This window comes from Thamnophis sirtalis, unplaced genomic scaffold (assembly GCF_051295495.1).
Source record: "Thamnophis sirtalis isolate CommonGarterSnake01/CBP01778 unplaced genomic scaffold, rThaSir2_p1.2 scaffold_5, whole genome shotgun sequence".
Lineage (NCBI taxonomy): Eukaryota > Metazoa > Chordata > Lepidosauria > Squamata > Natricidae > Thamnophis > Thamnophis sirtalis.
In genome coordinates this window covers 34,332,006-34,352,139 of record NW_028261385.1, presented here as the reverse complement: position 1 = coordinate 34,352,139, position 20,134 = coordinate 34,332,006, and the positions used below count along the sequence as shown (strand labels likewise).

General features: G+C 33.7%; 1 protein-coding gene across 1 annotated transcript in view; it reads right to left on the bottom strand.

The window, feature by feature from the left end:
- The window catches only part of AP3B1 (adaptor related protein complex 3 subunit beta 1), a 144,668-nt gene that overhangs the window by 101,864 nt on the left and 22,670 nt on the right, over window positions 1-20,134 (bottom strand). The window contains exons 4-7 of the mRNA XM_087715613.1: window positions 14,361-14,456; window positions 11,981-12,141; window positions 11,607-11,673; window positions 5,504-5,686 (exon numbers count right to left, since the gene is read on the bottom strand). Of these exons, the coding sequence (XP_087571739.1) occupies window positions 5,504-5,686; window positions 11,607-11,673; window positions 11,981-12,141; window positions 14,361-14,456 (507 nt within the window). The remainder of the gene's footprint in view (window positions 1-5,503; window positions 5,687-11,606; window positions 11,674-11,980; window positions 12,142-14,360; window positions 14,457-20,134) is intronic.

Here is a 20,134-nt window from a genome sequence, read left to right as displayed (position 1 = left end):
TTTAGGCTAGGCATACCCTAGTTCTTTTTATCATACTTCATAAGATTTAGTTTCTTAGCTGTTTGCTAACTTTGTTGGTGATACCAACAAGTCTGAGAGTGGTGCTTATTTTTAAGATTTAAAAAAAATTACTGAGGTCTCTATTTTTTCCCAATGTACACTCAATGAACTGGAAATGAGCTGGAACAAAGCATTTATTCCAAGCCAATGCAGATCAAGCTACTTCAGAGATCAGGATCTAGCCTCAAAACAGAGTAGGCAATAAATCTATAGCTTTAATTCCATTTCAGTAAACAATCTTCAAAGTAACCTTTAAAGTACAATATTTATTCTTGAATGTTCAGTAAAAAGCTGTTTCAACAAATTTACTTAGATTAAGCAATTTTTATTTTAGAGGACAAAAAAGACACCCACTTATTTTTTAAGAATATTTCTACACCATCACAGATTCTAATGTCAGAATAATATTCATTCTCTTGTCATAGTAAAAATTAAAGGACATTTAACAAAATTAAGAAACGCTTTGGATTTTCCCCCTTATTTGTTAGATTTCTTTAGCAGCTGAAGCAAAGTAATTCAAAATTATTAATCTACAGGGAGATACATATTTAACTTGGGAAGGAAGATGAGGAAATCTGTTGAAAAGAAAGGTAAATTCAGGAAATAAATATGCAAATATGCATTTTAACATTCTTGAATGTATTAATCTGAAAGGTTTAATTTCCATTTTCCTGCATCAGCTTTTTTTATAAAATGTCATGCCCTATAAATATGCTGTTATTTTCTATAGTCAAGTACCCCCTTAACAAATCTTCTCATTAATATGTAAATTTAAAGTCAATCGGTCTTCTCCCTGACAGCACCATGAATTCCTAGTGCACTGTATAATCGATTTTGACTTGGCAACCACTATTTATCAAAGATGTCAGTTAGAAAAATTATGGAAAATGCAGTACAATTGATATGACTGCAATATACTTTGTCAACATTTAATTGTTCCTCAAATCATACATTTACATATAAACAGACTAAATACTGATCTATAATGATGCAGATAAACTAAATTAAAAATCTGTTTTACTACATAAGAAGCTTGTTATATGCTTATTCGAAAAAGTACTAGAAGAAAACATGGGGCCCTGCTGATTGTTAGATTTCAGAGATTTCCTTCTGCTATTTTAGCAACTAAATTATAAATCTACATATTTATTTGATTTAGGCAGCAGTATCCCGATAGATAGATAGATAGATAGATAGATAGATAGATAGATAGATAGATGATAAATAGATAGATAGATTCCTTTCCCCCTCTCCCAATGCCATTCCAAAAAGCCTTAGACTTGGTTGAGACCAAGTGTGTATATGTGGATGTTGTTGGCCAGTCTTACCATTTGTTCTTTCTTTATAACCCTATTTATCTTGTACTTTCTACAAGTCTGATTTTATTGTGGGTCATCCAGAGTCAGTCTAGAGTCAGGCAGTGAATGCTGCTATTTCTTATATATATTCTTATATATATTTATAAGAATAGGAACTGGTCATTTATTTATTAATGATTTTTTTCTTGTTCTTCTAAGACACAGTATATTGCATTATGTCTAGTCTCAACTTAAGTAAAAAATAGTTTAGCTAAAAGATTGCAAATTGAGTGATGCCTTGAAATATATATATATATATATATATATATATATATATATATATATATATATATATATATATATATATATATATATATATATATATATATATATATGACCAGTTGCTGATATTTCATATTTAAAAACCTGAAATATCTTCCCATAAATGTGGAAGCAAAAATTTAAATGTACCTGTACCCATAAAATGTATGGAAATTAAAGATGTTTAGTTTCCAGTAGTCACTAACGTCTAACACTGGTGCATATCAACAGGATTAGAATTAGAAGAGAACTAGAAATTATAACTCGTGAAGACAAATATGAGAAGCACTATTGAAATTACTGGAATGATCTTATTATTTGGCACTAGAAAATCACAACTTTTTAAAAGTTAGAAAATCTAAAAGAAAAGTTGCAACTGTGTATATAAAAAAGCTATATCCCTGAGCAGAAATTCAGGAATTAGAATATGGAAATTTGAAAGTACCTGTGTAAGAATAAAAGAAAAGAGAAAACAAAAGTGATACTATCACAGTTTTTAATAAACTTCCTTGCCAAGCAAGAGACATGGTTGAAGATTTTCTGCATCAGATGACCAGACTTTCAAAGAGGCATGCAATAGGGTAATGGGAGATCTCAATTATCCTGACATCTACTGGGAATCTAATTCAGCCAAGAGCCAGAGGTCCAACAAATTCTTGTCCTCTCTTACTGACAACTTCATTTATTAGAAGATGGAAAAAAGATCAAGTAGAATAGGTTTAAAAACTGAAGGGACTGGTATCTTGGGGAAAGTGATTGTGTTATCTTTAGATTTGTGATATACAAAGGAGAAAGAACTGCGAAAAATCAAATCTGGTCTGAAGCAATTAGAAAATCCTTAACTAGATGGGAAAAATTCATGAAGACTGGAGAATAACAAATATTACCCCCATCTACAAAAAGGAGAAGCAGCTATAGATTTATCAACTTGACATATATAATAGGCAAGGTCCTCAGATTATTAAACTGTATGCTTTAAACATTTGGATATGCAGGTGACAATTAATAAGAGTTGCATGGCTCGTTGCAGCTATACGGTTAATAGTTTGGTAGAGCAGGAAAATGATTTAATTATCTAGTACTGGACATCAACAAAAATTTTAGACAAACTATCTCATAATAATCTGTTTTATGAAAAGATATAAAAATGAACTATGGGCCAGACAATATCACTGTTAAACAAACTCAGAACTAGCTAAATAACCACATCGAAGAGTGCTTGTTAATGGCTCCATTTCAATTTCCTAAATGGAAGTTTTAAGTGGAATGCCAGAAAGCTCTGTTCAGGGCCTTGTGCTGCTCAGCATTTTAATCAATGACTTGCATGAGTAAGTTGAGGGGTCACTTATCAAGTCAGAATATGACACAAAGCTAGGAGGGCTGGCTAATAAGTTAGAGCAGAGAGGGAAGATTTTAAAAGCCCGAGACAGGCCTGAGCAGTAATGAATAGAATGGAATTTTAATAGGGAGACATGTCAAGTTCTGCATCTGGGGGAATAATGAAAGGGAGAAGTATAGAATGGGTGTGAACCCAGCAAGAGTACATATAACAAAAGATGGGTGATTGTTAGACCTCCTATGTAAACCAATGTGAAGTAATTCTACTTTATTAGAATAGTAGAAGGCTATATTAACAAAATATTGCAAGTCTGAAAGCACAAACTTCCCACTGTCATTTTTAACTGCCTGAACTATTAGGGTGGATCCTCCCTAAGTTTCTTCCTCTGACTGTTTGGAGGCTCACTTTTGCCTGTTTCCTAGGCAGCATCTCTTCCCGTCATCCCCAAGGACATCAACACATTCCATTACAATGGCCTTGTCAATCACAAGTTCAATATGAGGCAACATTGATACAATTCCTATAGAGGCAAATACAATCATGGTAGACTGTAATAGGTGCATAGATGATGAGATAAAAAAAATAACTGCTTCAGTTATTTTCAGTTCCACTCTGATTCAATTCACTTGGAATACCATGTCCAATTCTGGGGGTCATTGTTCAGAAAAGACAGTGGAAACCTCAAACAAGTTCAGAACACCTGAACCAAGATATTGAGGGGTTGTAGCCTCCAAGCCCTGTGAGACATGCTTAAAGGATCTGGATTAGTTTTGTTTAGGTACATGATAAATTATATGAAAACAAGATTGTCACACAAAATATGGAGTGGGAATATTCTGAGTTGCCCAGAGGGCAGGACCAATGGTTAAAATTAAAAGGAAACAGGTTCAGAATAGACATTAAGAAAAATTTCCTGACTATATGGGCTGTTAGCCAATGGAACAGGCTGCCTTCTAAAATAATGAGTTCCCCATTGCTAGAGAATTTCAGTCAGTCCCTCGAATGTCATCTCCCCCAAAATGATATTATAGATCCTGCACTAATTTGGGATTTGACTAAATAACATCTAAGGAATCTTTCAACTCTATGAATCTATCATTCTACCAACACTGCATCCATAAAGAAATTCTTCCTCATCAAGGAAAAGGATCTGAATAACCAGGTAGAGCACAGATCAAGCATGAACTAGTGGTGTGCTGCAGCAGCCAAAACAGCCAATGCACTATTGGGCTGCATCAAGTATAATATTGAGTTCATGAGAAGTGACAGTTCCACTCTACACAAGCACTGGTTAAATTTTTTCCAAAGCAATGTGCAGGACTGAGCAACACTGGAAACATTTACAGGTAGCTCTGATTTAACCTCCACCATTGGGACTGGCAACTTGGTCACTAAGCAAAGCAGTCATTAAGTGAAATGATTGTAACTGTATTTACAATTTTACTTCAGCTTTCCTTTGTTTTAAAACAATAGAATGATACAATCCCAAACAGTGTGGGAATCCAAATGGCAGGGAAGGTTTCTAGAACTTGACTTGTAGGGGAGCCAGATTAAAAGACAAGTCTTAGAACATTTTTCTCTGTACACACCTCACCCCTTGGCATGTTTACCTCCACCCCTAGGATAATTATTAAGGGGGAAAAATTAATGTTTGTATTTACATTCATTGGGGAGGGACTACAAGAGAATAAGTGGACACACTATGGAGAATACAAGGAGAATGGAATGTGCTAGTGCCAGCTGTTTACCTAGAGCACTTGGAAGGCACAAGACTTTATTGTGAAACTGATTAGGGTCTTATCAATTTCAGTCAGCCAAGTGTTCTAATCAAATAATTAAGGTCACAGAGCTGAAAACTTTTAGACACACTGCATTGGGGAGAAAAGCAGTTCCCGAAGAAAATGCTTGTTTAGTGTTTTTCTTTGGGGGGGGGGGTGATAGGGACTAATTAGGCACAGGACATAAATACTGATTGTAATGGCAAACATGAGTAAAAGCGAAAGAGCCACTGAGAAGATTGTATAGCCAGGCATTGATCTCTGAGAAAGTATATACACAGGCATTGATTGTAAGATTACTTTTTCATCGTAGTTATAATTGCAAGCTATCACTGCCTAAGGCTAAATGAAGACTACCAGTAGATGCAGTTATTATTGTCCAAAGGAGGCTTACCAGTTACTGAAAGCAAAAGTTCACATACTTTTACTATACACACTTATGTGTATATATGTACATCTGTGTGTGTTTGTGTGTGTGTGTTTGTGATTGTGTGTGTATATATGTGTGTTTATGTATGTGTGTGTGTATGTATGTATGTGTACACACACAGACACACACACACACTATTTGAGTGTTGGCTCTTCATGTGTATAATAATTACTACTACTGTTTGATATAAATTATTAGTGTTTCAGAACTGAAAATATATTTGAAAGCCTGATTTTAGCAACCCAGAGCTATTCAAGAAAGTTTTTAAGTGGCTTACCTCTTTGCAAGGGCTCACAAACTGTGTTCGTGCATACCGAGTCAGCATGTGAATAATAACAACCTGTCCCCATTCTTCCACATCAATTAGTAGATTACAGAGCTTTCGGTAGTTCTTATGAATCAGATCTATTCTGTCTGGACATACTTCTTCAAAGGCCATCACGACACTCCCTGCTACAAGCTAGAGAAAAATCATTTAAAACACATAAAGGGTCAGTAATTTTGACTAAGGACCGTATTCTAAATTTAAACATGATAGACTTTAAGGCAGGGCTATCAAACTCACATCATCACGTGACATATAAGGGTTAGGGTTAGGGTTAGGGTTAACCCTAAACCAGGGTTAAACCAGGCATGTAGGCATGGCCAGCGCGGGATGCATCTGGCCCGCGGATCGCAAGTTTGATAGCCCTGTTCTAAGGGATAAGTGAATGATCAAGAAGCAGGACAGAAAATGATACTGAAAAGTTTAGAGTAGTTCTCCGCTTGCATATAACTGCAGAATTATATTTTGCACCTTTGGTATTACCCATGTCTTAAAAATCTCATCCCCCCCCCCCCAAAAAAAAAGTGCACCAAAACCAGAGGCTTTGGAAACTGTCAAAACCAGAAAGGTGTTAAGAGCTAGATTACATTACATAGTATTACATGATTCCACCATTTATCAGTTTCTATAGTTCTTCCAAATAACTGCTGACACGTAGAAATCTGCCTTAATTTTTGCTAGCTTTGAAGTTCAAATAACAGTATAAATATAACCTGCCAAAATTCTGAGACATAAACCGTAACTTTTATAAAACCTGCTTTTTATTACTATAGTTGCTTATAACTTCAAGTATCTTCTGTGCTGAAGTCAAGTTTTTGTTTTTCAGTGAAAACAGTTGCTAACATTACAAAACTCTCAAACATGTTATTAAGCAGTTGATTTGTAAGCATGTAGAAACCTACAAGAAACTTAACCAGTACAGGTTTATCAAGTCTAAATCAAAGCAAGTCAACCTGATTCCTTTTTTTAAGTAGGGTGGCCCGTTTAATTGGTATAGAGAATGTAGTGAACCTAATTCATTCAGTGAAGTTTCTTATGAGATTTTAGTAGAGAAAATGACAAAAAGTGAGGTAGGTGTCACGTTTAGATGGCTAGAGAGATGATTAAATAATTGAATAAAATATTAATAGTTCTATGCCAAGATGAAAAGAAATTTCAAATGGTGAGGCACAGAGTTCTATTCTAGAACTGTCTAATACATTCAAAACTGATTTGGAAGAGGGATCAGAAAAATGACCATTGCATTATCACCATAACTTTTGCACTCTGCATAAAGGTAATAGCAAACACTTAAAGGGCATATCTATCAATCAAGAGGACTTTGACAGTCTACAACAGGCCTGTCAAACTGGCAGCCCATGGGCTGGATATGTCATGCACAGACCACGCCCACCCCACTTCCGCAAAGGCCAAAAACATCGCGATACGTCATGATCCAACCCGTGATGTGATCGAGTTTGACTCCCATGGTCTAGAACAATTAGCAAAATAAAATCTCAAAAAGGAAAAATCTGAAATACTTTTGCTAGAAAAGGAAATATCAAAGGCATAAGAATGAAGATTGGGGCAACCATGCACATTAGTCACCAGAATGAAAATTTCTTTATTTCAGATAATAACCAACATAAAAAAATAGCGAAGCAAAAATACGAGTTCAGTCACTAAAACAAAATTCCTTAATTTACTAAAATGCAAATATTTGTTTGAATGTTAGACCCTTTCACATCCAACTTAGAAACAAGACGGTAATTCCATTGTTATAAGCTAATTTTACCACTAGGGTAGTACTGAAAAAGAGCCTTTTCCCTGGCCAGCTCAGAAGCAAACAGAACTGACAGCAGAAGAATCAAAGTTACTGTTTTCCTTTCCAATTTAGCTTGCACCTATTTGAATTTCTTGTACCTACAGTTGATCAGGACAATCAGTAAATGTAAAGCTGAGCCTAGAGAGCACCTTCCCAAATAATTTGTAGCATACAGGTTTGTCCTACGTAAACCACTCTTTTTTTTCCTTTCTTTTTTCCTTTCTTTTCTTTTTTGCTGTACTAATTATTTGCAAGGAACCTTTCAGTGTTCCACAACATTTAAAATTCAAAAACAATTGCAAATACCATGTCTTGCCTCTGTTAACTGTTAGTTAGAATATAACATAATGACTTGTCACTGTGCATTACCTATTATCTTTTCCTTAACTGCTGTAATTGAATTTTGTTTTGTTTCAAACAACATGCTATGCAAAACAGATAACCTGACAAGGCTTCTATATGAAACAACTGATACATATGCAGTTAAGCATGCATGTGAAGGTTTTTAGCTGCAAATTAATGTCACACTGTAGCAGAGAACTAGGAATCCGCATTTCAACCTCTAAAATTTCCCCAATGATTTAAAATAAGCAATTAAATAGAAATACAATTTACTGAAATGGTACTTTCAGAAAAAAATATTACATACAATGATATTCATGTTACAGGTTTTCCCTATTTTTCATTGACATCTGCTTTATTAATATGCTCCTATTATTACAACTGAAAGAAAACAGCTCAGAATATAGTTCTGCTATTATGCTAAACAAGTTCCAAATCCTGTGGGGATTGTATAAATTACCAATAACTATAAACGTGACGTTGCATTTATTGTCTTCAGCCTTGCTCCATACTGGAACCTGCTGGTCCCAGCATGTATAGAACTCATTCCATAAAAAACAGAATTGATTATTTGTAAAGAACTAAAGAAAATGCAGTATACTTACATTTATTTTCTATCACATCATTTGTACAGGGGGGATTTTATTTTTTAAAATTTATTCTACCTTTTTAGTTTCTTTACCAAATATTTTAATAATTCTTACCTTGACTGGCTTTATCAGTAATACTACTATTAGTATTAGTACCAGTTATAAAGATAAATTAAACATTTTACTTAAAATAACAAATCTGAAATAAAAAGGATTGTGTTCTTTCGTTTGTTTTCACGCACAGTATCAAAGATAATCTATACTTTTCGCATTTTATTCCTTCTAAGTGATACTTCCTAAGCACTTATTTCTTTGCTGAAAACATACATTCTATAAAACTAACTGTCCAAGAAATTTACAATATGTTTACTGTATTAAACATAAACTTTTACATTCATAATTAACATACAAATAATAGCATTTCCAAGGAAGCTGTTAGATAAACCTATGAAAACGAAGACAATGAGACATCATTCTGGACAGATTTCTACAAATTTGTACAGGAGACTGCTCAGTATGCCATAAAAATAATATTTAATTTTAAATTACCCTCTTAAAATATAAATGAAAATGTTTATAAAGGTATCATTGACAAGCAAGATTAAAATTAAAAATTAGCTTTACTAGATGGGAAAATATAAATCATTCTTACAAAACTTGCAATGAGCTCATCAAATTCAAATGCAGCTTTCCATTAAGGTTTTTTTATATATTAAAGCAATAAACATGGTTCATTTGTCTTTCACTGGTTGCCATGTTTTTCTGTGCTGTTGCTATGAACTTCAGCCATTATCTGCGCTCCAAGGTAAACTACATGAACCATCAACAAAAGTGACACCCAATCTATGGAGTTCATATTTTCTCCAGATTATCTATGCTAGTTGACAAGCTGGTAATGAAAAAAATCACACTAAGCAAATGGTTCTCTAATAACAATAAATTTTCTATAAAATTATGAAGGGTACAAAATGTTTCCTTGCATCTATTTTGTCATGAATTCTAATTAATGCTGCAAAAAACCTGAGAGTGCTGGGTCATCACAAGAAGTATATCAAAGCTTGATTGATACTATGGGGCAAGTTGGCCTACACTGCCAACATTTCCTTCTTTTAAATTAATGGCCATCCCACCTACCCTAATCATATAGCTCAAATTATATTCCTCTTCTTATTTCAATTTTCTGAAAGCATGGAGGCTGGTAAAGATCAGTCATTTATCTTCTAATAGCTGGATAATAGATCTATCACAATATAGTATCTGCAGAAATTCAGGTGTTACATTCCCCCCCTCCACGTAAATCTTTTACAAACATTGAATCAGTATCTTTAGAAGACACTAGATTATTCATATATCTGTAATCTAAGCATTACATTTTACACATTCTCTCTTGCATATTTGTTACATGTTAAGAAATACATCTGATTTTGCTCCATTTTCCTCAAAACAATACTGTACATTAGAATATACCAGCAATTTTAATGGAAAAACTAGTAATAGTAATAAAATAAACACATGTATGACCTTCACAGGGTCTTTAGTTTAATAGTAATATATACTTAAATATACAGCTGCAGACCCAAAAAGGCCAATAAATATCAAGGAATCCCTGGGGTTCTCTGAGGTTGATTGTTTGCAGAGGTTTCCTTACCTGACTAGGTAACATCATCAGTGACCATATCATCAGAGCACTGATGATATTAGCTAATTGGGTAATGAATGGTCTGCAAGCAAGGAACCAAACTCTGAGAGCATCAAGGACTTCATAGTTTAACCCTGAACTACATATTGCTTCTTCTATTGGAAGCTATATCGATTATGACATACAGGTAGACCTCTACACGGCAATTGTGCCCAAAATTTCCTTTGCTAATCAAGGCAGTTGTTAAGAAGTCATGCCACATTTTATGATCTTTTTTGCTATAGTTGTTAAGCAAATCGCTACAGTTAAGTGAATCATGCAGTCGTTAAGTGAATTTGGCTTTCCATATTGACTTTGCTTGTCAGAGGTTCCCTAGGAAGGTTACAAATGGCAATCCCAGGACCCCAGGACGCTGCACCCATTGTAAATACATGCTGGTAGCCAAGCACCCAAAGTCTGATCACGTGAATGTGGGGATGCAGGAGCAGTCATAAATGTAAGAACTACTCATCAGTCACTTTTTCAGTGCCATTGTAACTTTAAATGGTCAATAAATGAATGGTTTTAAGTCCAGGACCACCTGTACTGTATGAGGCTATATTTCTATACTCACTTCCATTTTTGGGGGGATAAAGATTACATATTCTTCCTACAAAATCTATAGGACTCCAAATGTAAAGGTGTCTAGAATGTTCTTTATGATTTTTTTCTATTTTCTTTTTTGTCTAAGAGATACAAAATGATTTAAAATGGATAAAATAACACCTAATCAATTTGCATGTAATGCAATATTCATCTAAAAGCCAGGATTACTTCAACCTTAGTTAGAGCAGAACTAAAGAATTTTTATTCTGATATTTGCCAGTGATAATCATGCTTTCATATTAAAGTATTAATAATGAAAATTTTCCAAGGAAGAAGGTATAATTTAAGGCTATTTAGAATATGGTTTCTTGCCACCTCTTAATGACTGGTCTACCCTAGCTGGTCCCTGAAACCATGCTGCTGAATATAATCTATAAAGCCTTAATAAGGGAATTATATAATTGACATATCCACTACAATCTTTAAAATGCTATCTTAAAAATGTCCTCTAAGCAATTTTGGACAGAACTCTTCATCAGAGCTTTCAAACTGTACTATATTTAGGATCCAGTCATTCAGAGAGGGTTAATAATAGTATGGTTATTTTATTTTGTTAGCTTTATGGCTCTTATAAAAATATTGTAAGTCAATAGATACATGTGTTTTCAAAGGCAGGATTTTAAATAAATATAAACACCCATAAATAAAGAAATAATAACTGGAGTAGTAGTGGGGAAGGTATTTAAGGCATTTTTCACTAATCACTAATTCATGTTGCATACATTTAATTTGTAAATTTAATTTCTTCAATTCAGACTTTGTAGAGAAGAACTCAGTTGGAAATGAGAAGAAATTATTGCAGTACCAGCAACCAGCATATCTGCTCACAATGTCAATCTTTTCCACAATAAAGTAGCACTTCTAGTTCACCCTAATTTTTATTTTATTAGAATTTTGTCCCATCTTTATTATATTATATTAGTAGTTATATCTAAAACTTGAACTCTTACCCTGATGAGTTTTATGTTTAAAATGGCTTAACATAGGTAAAAATATCACAATTCTAATTTCATTATAAAGCTTTTTGTTACTTACCGTGCTTTTGTCTTTCAAAAGCTTCTCTATTACTTCGATTAACATTTCTTTTTGTTCTGGATCAAGACTAGAAATTTAACATTAAAAATGTCAGCAGATATTCAACAGATTTGGGCTAAATATATATTCTAAGTGGACAAAAAGAAACAAGTGTAATGGATTTCATTCTAAATTATAATGTAGATATATGTCTCAACTGCTCAATAAAATTGAATCTGTACAGAGTATATATACCTTCTCCATCTGACAACTTAATCAAAGTAATTTTGTTGATTTTTATCTCCACTAGTAGAGTTATCACAAACTTTGTTAAACTTCATTATGCTAACTATTTAAAATATTTCTTATATATTAATTGACTAGAGATAACGTACCTGTAAAGTTTCTGAATTGCATGAGCAGCATTTTTTCTAACATAAGGTGATAAATCAGCTGATGCTTCTTTGATAGCAAGCATCATAATTGGAACAATAATTGGCACTCTGATACTTGATAGCACCCGCAAAGCACTTGCACGGATCAACTGATTATGATCCTAAAATAAAAATAAAATACAAATAATCTTTAAATAAATGCCATTTATTAAAGGCATGCATTTATTTTTGGTTTTCCCCCTTTTTTGTACCTTAACATCTTACTTTATGACACAGTTCTACAAAAGAATCAAAAAGAATAATCTAGTCCAGCCACTGTAGATATTCATCTAATAGATACAAAACAATCAAAACTTGTTTTAACTTTTAAATTCTCCATTAGATAATTAAAACTAAAGTAGACAGAACTGCCTGAAATTAGTAAAATGTATGCTTAGAATCATAATTAATTTATTGTGCTTTGTCCATTAAATCTTTGAGAAAAATGAGAACATCAAATCACTGAGAAAATTCAACAATTTATAACAATTTTTCTTTGAATTAAAATACTAAAAAAATATTTTCATGAACTGTTCATTTTTCTTGATTGGAAGACACAGAATTTGGTACAAAGTGAGTGGATATATAAATGTATGCATGCAATGAGTGGCTATATATTTGGTATAAAGTGAGTGGCTATATAAAATGCATGCATGCAATGCCAGGTGTGGAGTTCCAGGGCGAGGAGTTAAAATAGGTTATTTCCAGGATGTGAGGGATCTGTAGATATTTTCTCAGCCCTCTTTCTGACACGTGCAGTATGCAGGTCCTCAAATGAAGGCAAGCTGGTTGCAAGTCCTAATTATCCGTTGATGTCTGTATCTGTCCTATGGTTACTATACCAAATCAGACAGTTATAGAAATACAAACAACAGACTCAATAATTCCTCTGTAGAGCTGTATCAACATCTCTGGGGGCAATCTGAACTTTTTGAGTTGACGTAGGAAGAACATTCTTCGTTGTGCCTTTTTAATAATGGTTCTAATGTTAGGTGTCCATTTCAAATCCTGGAACCCAAAAACTTGAAGAGCTCAACTGTTGTTACTGTGTTGTCTAATACAGTAAGAAGTGGTAGAACAGAACAGCTCCTCCTAAAATCCACTCTCATCTGTAAGGTTCTAAGCATGTTCAGCTCCAGATTGTTCCAGTTGCACTACAGGATCAGTTGTTCAACTTCCTGAATGCACTGTATGCAGACTCATCATCATCTCGAATGACACCGACTGTTGTATCATCTGCAAATTTCAGTACTTTAACAGATGAATCCTTAGAGAGATAGTCATTGGTATTGAGAGAAAAAAGTAATGGAGACAGCACACAGCCCTGGAGTAGGGGGAGCCTGAGCTCATAGTTTGGGTATTCGATGCGACCAAAACCTAGCTTCACCTGCTGCATTCTATCTGTCAAAAAGCTATATCCACCCATAAGTATGGATAGACACAGCTAATTGACAAATAATAAAATAATTCTGTGAGATGTCACCACAATCTGCATTACAGATGAATATACATGCTATTAAGTCCAGAAAATATACTATAACAGTTAAAAATTACCTGATAACTTATCTATAGCTATTTTTAATTTTGTAATTCCTAAAAACAGCAGTGCCTTTCCCCAAGATTGTGCAACTGCCTTCCATACTCCTGCTATATATAAAATGTCAAAAAGATGGCATTGCATTTTATTCCTCTATCAATGTCTTTACATTCTTTCTAGAATTCCATAGCGCCTGATACATAGTCCAAACAGGATAATGCTTTAGCAGGAGCAGTTATGTAACATATAAAAAGTATAATATTAGTTTAATTTAGTAGTCAATATTAAAGAGTCTATAAGGCTTGCATACTCTAAAGTTGTTACCAGGAATTTGATTAAAGCAATGCTATTCATTCCAGTTTTCTCTAAATATCACATTCCCTTCTCCATAAACCTTTGTGTTTCTAATCCAATTAGAGAAACAACAGACTTGATAGCTGCGAAGGGCAATCTATTAGATCCAATCAGATTGAATCCAAACATGGTGCCTGCCATTAAAATACCACTGAAAAATTCTCTTCCCTGCAGCCCTAAGTACAAGTCTGCAACTTTCTCTAGAGGAGTGAGAAAACCCTCCCAAGCTAATCTGAGACCCTGAAAGAGAAGGAAACTTCAGTTATACAAATAGAAAACCACATCTGCAAAAGTGGATTTAACCACTTTCAACTTTTTCAATGGCACTTTATATAAGCAATAAAGCAGATTAACCTCAGAAATAAAATGGTATACTTTGGGGTTTTGTCTGTTGAAAATCAGCTACAGTTTTATAAAAACAAAAATTGCTTCTCATTTAATTTTACTCACTTTCAGAGCACGCTGAAAGGTGCTGATTGACAGCAGTGCCAGATCCTGCTGCTCTTCTGCATAACGCATCAAATAGACATATACAAGTTTTTTAATCTGAAAAACAAACCAGTTCATTTGGACATATTAAAATTTGGTATCATTCACAAGTACATCCAATATGGTTGTTTAAGATTGTTGCATTACGGACATTCTAGATTCCCTGCGACATGATATGCTTCCATTTTATAAACAGAGTTTCTAAACAGGTAAGTCACTGAAATTCTACAGCTTGTAAAAATTACAGTTTAGTTAATTTCTAAATAAAGTCCATATAGGTTTAAATGGACCTCAACAAAAAATTGATTGCAATTTTAAATAAGATCATAAAAAACTTCTAAGTACAGTTGTGCTATGTGACTATCTGAAGAAATATTTCTCTTATTCTGCCGAAAAGCAACATATTAAATCACAGAAGGTTACAAGGCTTTAAATTATTTGTTGTTGTACTATGAACAAGCAGCAATCAACACTGACAACAAGAGGCCTGTATAGTGAATGACTGCAGGTGTGCAGAGAAAGCCTCTGTTCCTTGAAACCACTTGGAGATCAGAGGCAGGAGAACTTCAGTTTCGTGACTGCACCGTTCTTTCATCATTTACTTTCATTCAATGTTGCAGCATTCGTCCCTTTAAAACTAATAATAACAGAGCCGCATTAGAGTTGAGGAACACAGGCAGTTCTGTTTAATTAGTTTATCAATACAAATATATCAAACTTCATGAGTTATTGACTAAACCTTTTGTGATTTCTGTTCTAAACCACCAATTATATTTTAAGGTCACTTTCTGCATCTTTTAATGTGAAGCCTAAAATTAAGTGTGGGGACAATTCGCTGTTTATAAAAATTAATTTGAGTAAACTAAATGTCCTTGACTAGCTTTGAAATCCTTGTTCTGCCACACGCTCTGTAACTGGATCTTTTTCTAGAAATGTGATGGTCAGGGAGAAAAAAGGAGAAAACCCAATGATAAAGACACATTTTCTCCTTTTCTCCCCTTTCAAGTACTTTTCTTTACCTTTCAGGTTTTCAACAAAAAAAACTGAAAAAAGAACTATGAAATATTTTCAAATATTTTTATTTAAAATTATATATAAAATTAAATAACAAAAATCCTGACTCATGTTAAAAAATAGACAAATAGCATGCAAAGGGATAAGCCTTCATCAATACTAGCAAACTTTTAATTTCCAGAAAGCCAGAGAACAATAAAATAATATAGAGGATTAAACCTGAGAAGAACAGCTGGGTAGAAATAAATTTTAAAATATCCCTATAAAAATAGATTGTAAAAGTATGGCAGATATGGGATGCTAATTTTAAACTCCTACAATATACTTACCTCATAGGTTTCAAGCACTACTGCAGATTTATATCTTTGATTAATGTACCTTAATACCTATTAAAATCTATAGACAACCAAACTACTCTGAGAATTTCAACATAACATGCATTGATGACTGTCAGAGAAAACATATTTCAATATTCAGTTCATATGAAATGCGTAAAGCCCAGCAATGTGTATTTTATGTGAAATTGTTTGTAATACAACCTAGCTTCTTCCACAAAGATACTTATAACATTTTCTTAAAGTAAATGTTTTAAGTTTTCCCAAGTCGCTGAGGTGAGATGGGTGGCAAATAAATCTAATAAATAAATAAAAATGTATTTTTATAGTCTATAAAAACTGATGGAACCAGACTGAAGAGATCTTAGCATTAACTTCTATAACCCAGCATGGAAGAGATTATTGCTGGCTCTGTGTTCACAACACAGCTCTACAGTACTTTGTATTTAGTGCATAATATGCAGTTTCATAAATCATGATAATACCATGCTAACACATTAACATATTCCATTAATTATTACAAGCAAGAAGTGATGCAGTGTTTGTAGCAGGCAATAAAGCTTTGCTTTAGTATCTTTCGAAAGGTAGGCAAACATTTCTGCCCTGGTTCAGAATTAGCTTAACTAATGTTGATGTGAGGTACATTAACTCCTCCCTAAAATGAAATATGAATATATTGGAGGATTTTTATTTTGGGATAGTAAGCTTATATGTTGGCTGGCTCAATTTTCTCAGTACAGATATGAAGGAAGCTGGTTGGCAAGGAAAGAGGAAATAATTTTCTCTAAGGAAGAACCATATGGTTATTTTAACATGAAATATTCTCACCTTAGTGAATTATTGCTTATAATTATTAAATTATTATTTAATTTACATGTTCATAATAACATTAAATGGTTTATTAAATATATAATATTTGTCTGAAATAAATGATTTTTTCATATTCCATATTATTAAAAAGCTACATTCAATGCCTCAGTTTCTAAACCTTAACAATTCTAAAGAATTGTTCTAATAAAAGGCTAACAATGACACTTTTTAGATAAATTTGATATCATGTTATAAGGATTACTTTTGGATATGCAGTCTGTATTTAAAAACCCACTACATCTCTTACCTCATAAATTCCTAGATCCATTACTAGAAACCAATCTCATAACACCTAGTACATTGTCAATAATAAGATACACAATAAAGTACAACAAACTACATTCCTCTTAATAATGATAGAGGGAGAGAAAGAGAGCTAGCTGCAAGTAGCTCCACGCAGTATTTCTCATTGGTTTTAAAGTAGCTCATATGTAAGGTTGATTTAAGCTAGGGATCAGAAATCCATAGCCTACAGGCCACATGTGGGTCCTGAACTACTTTTCTGCACCTCCTATCAAATCATCCCACCGAAAGTGCTTCTATTGATTTTTCATGGAAAATAAAACCATGAAGGTATGTAAGCTTTAGGAAACTGTAGCAAGCTAACCTCCCACCATGCCCTAAAGCACTCCACTCTACTTACCTGCATGACTTTAATTAGTTTGATATCTGTTGGGACACAAACTCTACTATGCATGATTCTTCCAGAAAACTAAAGCTGAATGTAGTTGTAAGAGCCTATCTGGGCTGGTCACCAGGACCAGAAGTTCTGTCTTCTGAGTTTTCTGACTCATGCTGGAGCCCACCTTCAGGAAACTTCTCTGTCCCAGTGACTGACCCAGATTGGATCCTGAAAACATTATCCTGGAAAACATATATATACTTCCCTTCATTCATGAATGTAGTTGAACATGTATCATGAAATCAGAGTTTAATAAACTCAGAGAAATGATGAACGGAATTCCACAGGAGGAGAAGGCAATGGGGAAAGGAACTCATTATCAGTGGAATTCTTGAAAAATAGATATAGTATATAGTGCATAATAAGTATATAGTGCAGAAGAATATCAAGGATTGCAGAGGCAAACTTGACTACACAAAGTTCTTAGTAAAGATCTGAATAGAAAAAAATATACCCATATAGAGATGGAAAGAGATATATATCACCAAGGAAAACTTCAGAAATTTTCCAGAATTGTAGAAATCGGGAAAGGTAAACTCAGGATGACTTGGGGCAAAAGACACTAAGAAAAATAAATGTGATAATACATTTGTTCTAGTGTAAAAATACCCATTGATCAGAAAATACCGATTCCTATGTTACAACAATACATTTAATAGTAGTGACCATAAAACTATGATAATATGAATACTCTCTTGATATTAAGGAAGACTTGGACACAAATCAGCTACAAAAGTCTGTGAATCCAGAGGAGAAGGTCGATACAGATCAATCACAGTGTCTGGATCCAAAAAGAGATGGTCCAACTAATCAGGCTCCAAAATCCCATTAGAAAAGTTTGTAAAGATCTGATCACTTGATCACTAGAATTTAAGCAGCTGATAGGGGCTTGAAAGCATATCTTGGAATTCAATAAAGTAAACTTGAGTACATTCAGAACAAAGGTAAGGAGAACTATCTGGCTGAGAAGTTAATAAGAAAAGGAGGCCAAAGTGAATGGGAGATAATAAATTATTTCAGTGATGAGAAAATATGGACCATACAACAGACTTCTTTTTAATTATTAAATATACCTAATTTAAGAAGGATCCAGGCAAACATTATGTACTATGAAGAATGAATAGACTGAGCTAAGTGAGGATGTGATAATCTTCAACAATCCGAATACTGTGCGTCAATAAGAAAAGGACAAGATATCTTTATATCAATCTATAAGACGTGACATGGAGTAATAGATTTAATTTTACATATTATTAGATTACCATTGAATATTAGGAAAAGTTTCCAGAAAGTAATAGTTCAATTACTGAGAGAGCTGATGGGCTTCCTTTCCTTTCACTGGATGTGATCAGAAATTTGGATTCCTGCTTGGAGCAGCCTAAATGACTCTGTCCAACTCTGTAATTCTTTGAAGAATCCAAATGTAAATAGAGAGAAAAGAATGGTGGAGAAAAAAAATAGTTTAGATAGACTACCAAGTAAAACAAAATGCACATGTTATGGTTTAGTGCAGAACTCCATGAAGCCTAAACACTTTGCACAAAAGTTCCTTCTGATGTGCAGATGAATTTTTTTAATATACACTAATAATTTTATTAGCCCTATTTAATGAGAACATTCCCTTACATTTAAACATTGTACATTAAATCAAGCATAACAATTAATAACCCGTTCATAACAGCAAAGAACATCCTTGGTTTCCAAAAAAAATGTTGTATACTCCTAGCTTATTGTTATGTCTGATATAAAAGCAGTTGAAAGAAAGAAGTAATGGGAAAAAGGATATTATTACACTATTTAATAGAAGTCTTAATAATCAATATTCAGAGCCTCTGGAATGAGTAATTCTGCCTAAAATAGCAATGACAAATCAATTTACTTCTCAAGATAATGTTTTTCCTTAATACTATATAGACATAATCAAGTCTCCATATTTTCCTTCAACTATGATTGTTCTCTTTATCCTGTAACTTGACAGTAAAGAAAATCTAAGTGTACTATTAAGACTTCCCTGAATCTGCTTTTAAGTCTGATAAGTTGCAATAAGTACTTTTATTTTTTAAAAAAGTTTGAGAATATAGAAGAAATACATTGGGAAATGTACCAACATAATTCAGAGCTTCTATTTGAAATGCTTCAATTACTGGAGAATATGAGAAATAAATGCAAACTAATAAAATATGAGAAAAACAGAAACCAGATAAACCATAAGAACATATAACCGTTAATTTATTCATTCAATTTATGCCTTCTACTTCTACAGTGACAAATATTTGACGAGTAATTAGAGTATTATGAAAGCCACTTTGGTGTGATGGTTAAGGCATCAGACTAGAAACTGGGAGACCATGAGTCCTAATCTCGCTGTTAGGCACGAAGCCAACTGCATGACTTTGGGCCAATCATTCTCTCTCAGCCTTTGGAAGGAGGTAAAACAAACCGCTTTTGAAATTTTGCCATGAAAACTTCAAGAACTTGTACAAGCAGTTGCCAGGAGTCAATACTGAATAAAAGGTACGCACGGGCTTGCACATACACAAATTACAAGAGTGCATTCGCCCTGATCCTCCTGGAACGATTCAGGCTGCTCGTTCAAGAGTTAACATACCATTATTTCATCAATGATGGGCAGAACTAATCTAACCAGGGGTATTCTGATGGGGGCAGAAATATTTGTACCAGAGTATTTTAATAGGGACAGATGCAGCTTTGCCAAACAATAAGTACCGTATTTTTCAGACTATAAGACGCACCTAGTCTTTGGGGAGGAAAACAAGAAAAAAAAATCTGCCTCTGCCTCCCAGCATCCATCCGGTATTCATCTTTGCCACCGC